This window comes from Miniopterus schreibersii (assembly GCF_964146895.1).
Source record: "Miniopterus schreibersii genome assembly, chromosome: 14".
NCBI lineage: Eukaryota > Metazoa > Chordata > Mammalia > Chiroptera > Miniopteridae > Miniopterus > Miniopterus schreibersii.
This window is the reverse complement of record NC_138114.1, coordinates 42,190,685-42,196,684: the sequence shown is the minus strand read 5'-3', so window position 1 is coordinate 42,196,684 and position 6,000 is coordinate 42,190,685. Positions and strand designations below refer to the sequence as shown.

The 6,000-nt window shown below is 40.6% G+C and overlaps 1 protein-coding gene across 1 annotated transcript in view; it reads right to left on the bottom strand.

Annotated features, from left to right (window-relative positions):
• Positions 1-1,429: 1,429 nt before the first annotated feature.
• CFAP58 (cilia and flagella associated protein 58) overlaps positions 1,430-6,000 on the bottom strand; it is a gene marked incomplete at both ends in the record, with an annotated part of 82,967 nt that continues 78,396 nt past the window's right edge. The window contains 2 exons of the mRNA XM_081157907.1: positions 1,430-1,541; positions 5,205-5,338. Of these exons, the coding sequence (XP_081014033.1) occupies positions 1,430-1,541; positions 5,205-5,338 (246 nt within the window). The remainder of the gene's footprint in view (positions 1,542-5,204; positions 5,339-6,000) is intronic.

Sequence of the window (6,000 nt, the reverse complement as noted above, 5' to 3'; positions counted from 1 at the left end):
GGACATAAATACCCCTGTTCCCTCACCCCTGATGGGGACAACTGTGAGATTTGATTGCACTGTCTCCGGAGTCCCCTGTAAGATCCAGGTAGTCTCCAAACATGAGACTTGACTTGATATTGCACCCTAACTGGGTTCTCTTTCCTTTCCCAGTCCCACTTCTCCCCTCCTACTGGGCTTTCTGAGATCACATCATAATAAATCACGTTCATGGCCATCATTGCCTTGGGTCTGCTCCTGGTGGTGAACTGAGTGGGACAGCAGAACATGCAGAAGATCCCTCTGAAATCCCAACCCTGTATAAACTGAACAAGCATCTTGGGTCATTACTCTCCTGCTCCTCTCAGTGGAAACCTTGGTCCTTTAAAACAAATGAAATGACCCACTTGTACTGTCCTTGCTCATCCCTGAGCTGCTTACTCCTCAATAACTTAAAAGAATTACAGAATCCAAGTTATCGTGAGAGATGGCCAGTGTCCTCGCATAATGTTACTGAATGAGCACGCTTAACGAGGGAACGTTGAATGATGTCCATCTAATTGTGGCTTCAACAAAAAGAAAATGCAATGGATTCAACAGCTCAAAATGCTGACAGCAGCTTGGGAAGCCAGCCCCCCGCTCTGTGTAACTCCACCCTCTAAGAGTGAGGCCTGGGAGGAGAGCCCTTCCAACATTACCAGCCAATTCCCCATTTCACAGTCTTGGGTCCTCTGAGTCAAATCCTTAACTTAAACATTTCTCACAGTGGTTCTAAACCTTAATTACTTTATCAAAGTAAAGATCAAAATCTCTACAAAGGTTCTTTTTTATATATATATATGATGAAGTATTTATTAGTATGTCTCTTTGGAATAGATTTTCATTCCCCAGACCTAAAAAGAAATTCCACCTAGGAATCATTCTGAAAATAATTTTATGCTGAAAACAATTATTTTCAGAGTGATAATTAAAGTAGATTTAATAATTTTAATTATTAAATTAAAATTATTTAATTGTAAGTAGGAATAATTAAAATAGATTCTTATTAATAGGAATGCACTGCATTTTAAAAATATTTTTTACATATGAAACCTCTTCAAATGCACCAATGTCTATGATAGAGAAATAAAGATCCACAGCGTCGTCCATACAGAGTGTCTAGATGTGACGCATTTCAAATCAATCAACGTGGTAGTAACAAAAGATCTGCTTCATGCAATGGGACAGCCTAATTGAACAGATATAATTACAATCTGTTAATATCCATGTGGACCGAGTAGAATGTCATCACTCTTATAAATACACAACTATGAGAGTTCTGCATTTCTTTCCATCCTGTAATCTGAGCACTGATTTCCATAAATATCTAAGGAGTTGGAAAGAGATTCTCCAAAATGTTCCAGAGCAAATTTCATGAGTAGTTCAACTGGACCCAGCCAGCAGCTTCGAGTTAGGATTTCACTTGGGATGAGTTGTGGAGGGGAAATCCACCCCCTGTAAAGCGAGGGCCAGTTGGCTTGGCCAGTGAGTAGGTGAGATCCATGGGTGATCTGTTCTTGTTTCTGTAAGAGAGGAGGTGAAAGTTAACCTCCTGGACATATTTTTTCTATTTTAAGTTTGGTGTTCTTTAAGTTCAGAGGGTGAGTGAGCCACTGAAAACGGCTTTATTAAAGTTTTCAGTTTCAGACAAAGTGGTTTCTTAAAATCCAACTGGGTGTTTGCTGATAACACATAGAATTAGGGAAAGACACAGTGAAATGTGCCAGCCTGATGTTGATCTAAAGATGGATAGGAGACCTCGTTATAACTCAAGCACTACGGGCTTAAGGCTTCTGATTTGTAGTCATCCTGTTTTATAAAACCCTGGCTTAGTTCCAAAGATCAGTCAGAAGAATCTTTTTCTTGGCTCAGTTATAATGACTAATTCATCATTTATCAACTTTTATATTCCAAAGTACCAATACAAACATAAATGTTTCCACACCCACACACAAAGATATCTTCATCAAACTTGGACATTTATAAAAGCAAATTTTCCTGTAATTTTATACAAGCAGCAGTTATTAGTAAAAAGAGTTTAAGATACAAGAAAACCTGGGAAAGATAAATAAGACAGTACATTTGGCAATAAAGAGAGTTCTACCCTAAAATCTACAATGTATCTTCTATATAGAGCTCCTTTAAATAGACACACATACACATTCAGGTTTCCTACAGAGGTAACTTAAATTTACGCAAATTACCTATTGTGTAATTAAGGGTCTTATGGAAATCAACTTTGGAATCCTGTTTTAAAATAAAAATTAAGCAAACTACTAAGACCAAAACCAATTAGATTTAACAACTAGGAATGATTTGCCTTAAGGGAATGAATCTACATTTTGGGGGAAAATCTGACTGGTACTTCAGACCCTAGACCAGCCTGGGGGGTCCAGGGTAGGGGAGTCAGGGGCAGGTGGGTGAGGTACAGGCTGGGACAGAAGCATGATAAAAGGAGTGTTTGGGGGGGGGGGGGGGAAAGGCAAAAAGGTAAAAATGATATGAGTTATTTTATAAAGTGCATGTGTGGGGAGAACATCCACAGAGATTATTCTAAATTATTCCATTTGGAAAGAACCTGTAAAGGATTGGTTAATCAATCCATCTGTCTCTTAATAGAATTGATATTATCATTTTAAAAATCCTCCATAAGTAGAACAAAAGCTTTAGCCTTGAGTGGATCCAGCAAAGCAGATTCCTTCAAGTACCCTGGCAACTTGTCTTCCTCCCAACGCTGTTACACGTAGGCAGCGCTCCCCTCCCTTGCCCCCTCTTGCCTTAAATAACCCCATTTTCCTCTCTGAAGGAACTTATGCTGCTTAGGCTTCTGGCTTGGCCTAAGCTGACTAATGGGAATAATGCCTCCTTTATAGTCTCTTTTTCATGTATTTATAGACCATCATAATGACTCCCTTCAGCCTTTCTCTTTCCAATCTAAACCATCTCAGCACTTTTGTTTTTGCCTTGGCTTATTTTCCTTCAGTCCCTTTAATACTTTTTTGCACTTCTCCTCTGAACTCATCTCTCTACCTCCAGTTTATGGATCCCCGACTAAATGGAACCACCAGTGACATTCTAACCAGGTCAGAGCGGCTACAAGTAATGAGGGGACAGGTAAAGGCAAAGGTTCTTCGAGAGCAGCGCTATCTGGTGATGGAAAAGCTCTGCATCGAGGCGGTGTCCACTAGCCAAGGGCGGCTATTAAGCAGTGGAAACATAACTAATGCAACTAAGGAACTGGATTTTTAATTTGACTTCATTGTAATTAATCTAAATTTAAATAGCTACAGGTGGCACGTGGCTGGGGCCCTGCAGTTCTAGTGGATGGGAAGTTGGGAAGAGCTGAGCTCACAGAGGGGCGCCCTCTATTGGCTCAGCATGCTCCCTGTGTCCAAAATACTGTGGCAGAGGGGGATCATTGCCGTCAAAGGAGACTAGGCCAAACCCCAGCGCCAACGCAGAGAAGTTAATCAGCTCTAAAAAGATAATTAACAGTTCAGCCAAGCTAGCTGTTTGTAGCTGTGTGCATTATACTGCTGGTCTCCAAAATGTAGTCCATGACATCTAGAAGATGGGTGAGATGACCCACTGGGGAGTGAAAAGAAGATAATAGAGTTTCTATTTATATTGTATCCTTAAATATTCAAAATATCACTTTAATAATAATTACTCACAAAGTGACAATAATATTTGCATGTAGTTTATAAATTAAAATATATTGGAGGTAAAAAAAATCATTCTAAAATAAAAATGTATTTTAAAAACTATATGCATGCATATATATTGGGGGCTGCAAGTTCAAAAGTATTTTACTGATAAGGGTGTGCAACCCAAAAGTTTGGAGGCCACTGAGCTAGACACCTGCCTCATGTGGAAACTAGCCATGTTGATACTTCATAAGCATGACTTTTAGCTTCCTAAAAGAAAACCACAATATTTCTACTCCGACACTCATTTAATTCACAGCATTAATATCTGTGGTTCTCAAACCTCAGTATGCATGAAAATCACCCATGGGGTGATTAAATCACAGATTTCTGAGGCTCCTCCAGAGCCTGCTGAATCCAAATACCTGGAAATGGGGGCTGGGGACCTGCTGTTTAATAAGTCTCCCCAGAGATTCTGATAGTTCTAGACCCACACATTAAGACAGACTCACCTAAATTAGCTATAATTCTTAGCTTATTTTATTCTACCAAGAAACTGACACTGAAATGTAGAATAGGGAACATTCTGATTTATAAGAAGGGTTGATTTTTACTGGCGAATGAATTTGCATCCAGTTTCTTTAAATAGCTGTTTGCCACTAATGAATCCTAGGCAGGTGCACTCAAACCCGCTTTCGCCGTGTCCCTGAAATGCCCATGTGGAAGAAATACCAAGCTTGACTTTCAGCCCATAACGCGAGCCACACTAGAACGAACTGGGTCATTTGGACAGTCACACAGCCAAACCAAGGTCCAAACCTACTGATGTGGGCCTGCTGTCTCTCACCTTCAGGTCAGGCAAATAATAACAGATGAAGAGAACATTTACTCATTGACATGTGGGCATCCTGAAAAGCAAAATGTAAACCTGGCACCAGCATTATCATCTCCTAGAGGAAGGAGAGCTCCCATCAATACCCCAGTGCAGATACTTAAGTCAGTCACTAGACTCAGAGCTGGTTCAGAGACAGTTTATCTAAATCGTAGGTGAAAATTACTCACGAACTCCTCGTAAGTACAGTGGTACAGCTATATTATAGAAAGAACAGCTTTACCAAGCCCAGATCCCAGACCCACTGGCAAAATTACCTGTGGTTTAAATGTGAATATACTTCAGCCAGCACAAGACTGACTGTGAACCTCATTTGCAAACGTAATTATGGCGTGATTATCTCCAAACTGTGAGACAGTGTGGAGGAGGGAAAAAATCACACTATGTTTCCTCTGTTCCACATTAAGTGCACCAGTGAACAGATATTAATGGATCCCTGTTAGGGTCCTAAGGACAGGCCTCAGTATCGGCTGAGATACTGCTCTTGCTCTGATACATGCCCAGTGAGTAACCTGTAAAATGCCAATTGCTCACCCTGTGACCTAGTTTACCCCAGTGAAATCTGTCACTCTGCAACTGTATACCAAATACTTTCTCATCAGCAGGTAAGAGGCACAACAAAATTAGAACATGTGTCTGAGTCTTACTTCTGAAGGTGTTCTTTACGTTTCTGAGCGAGGTATTTCTTCTTTAAATTCATTAGTTCGTTGCTAAGTTTTCCCAGCTCAAACTTATATTCTTCACTCTGTGATTCATACATATTCAGTTCTGAAGACATAACCTGACATGGCAAGTAAAACAGCATTAACAGAAGATACGCAGTTAGACAGTATGTTTTTTCTGAAAAATCTCTTTAACCTGCTGCCCATTTCCCTCAGTGGGGCTAGAGATACAAAACCAAGCCCAGCTTAACAGTTAATCTGCATGCTTCTACCAGGCCAAGGCCTGCGTCTGGGTAAAAATCTGACTGAGGGCTGAAGACTCATAATCCGGGGACAAATTTATTTTTTATTATTATTATTTTTTTAATCCTCACTGGAGGATATTTTTCCCCATTGCTTTCCAGAAGTGGGAGAGAGAAACATCAATGTGAGAGAGACACATGGATTGGTTGCCTCCCGTGGCATACTCCCCTCCGGAGCCCAGTTGGGGATCGAGCCCTTGACCGGAATCAAACCTGAGACCCTTCAGTCCATGGGCCAACCCTCTAACCATTGAACCAAACCACCTAGGGGCCAAGGACAAATTTATTTTTTTTTTAATTTATCTTTATTGTTGAAAGTATTACAGATGTCCCCCTTTTTCCCCATTAACCCCTTCCACCCCGCACCCGCTCCCTGCCCCAGGCCTTCACCACACTGCTGTGTCCACGGGTTATGCATATATGCATATAAATTCTTTGGATTTAAATGAAACCTCATTCGCCTGCTTAAAAGGAGAACT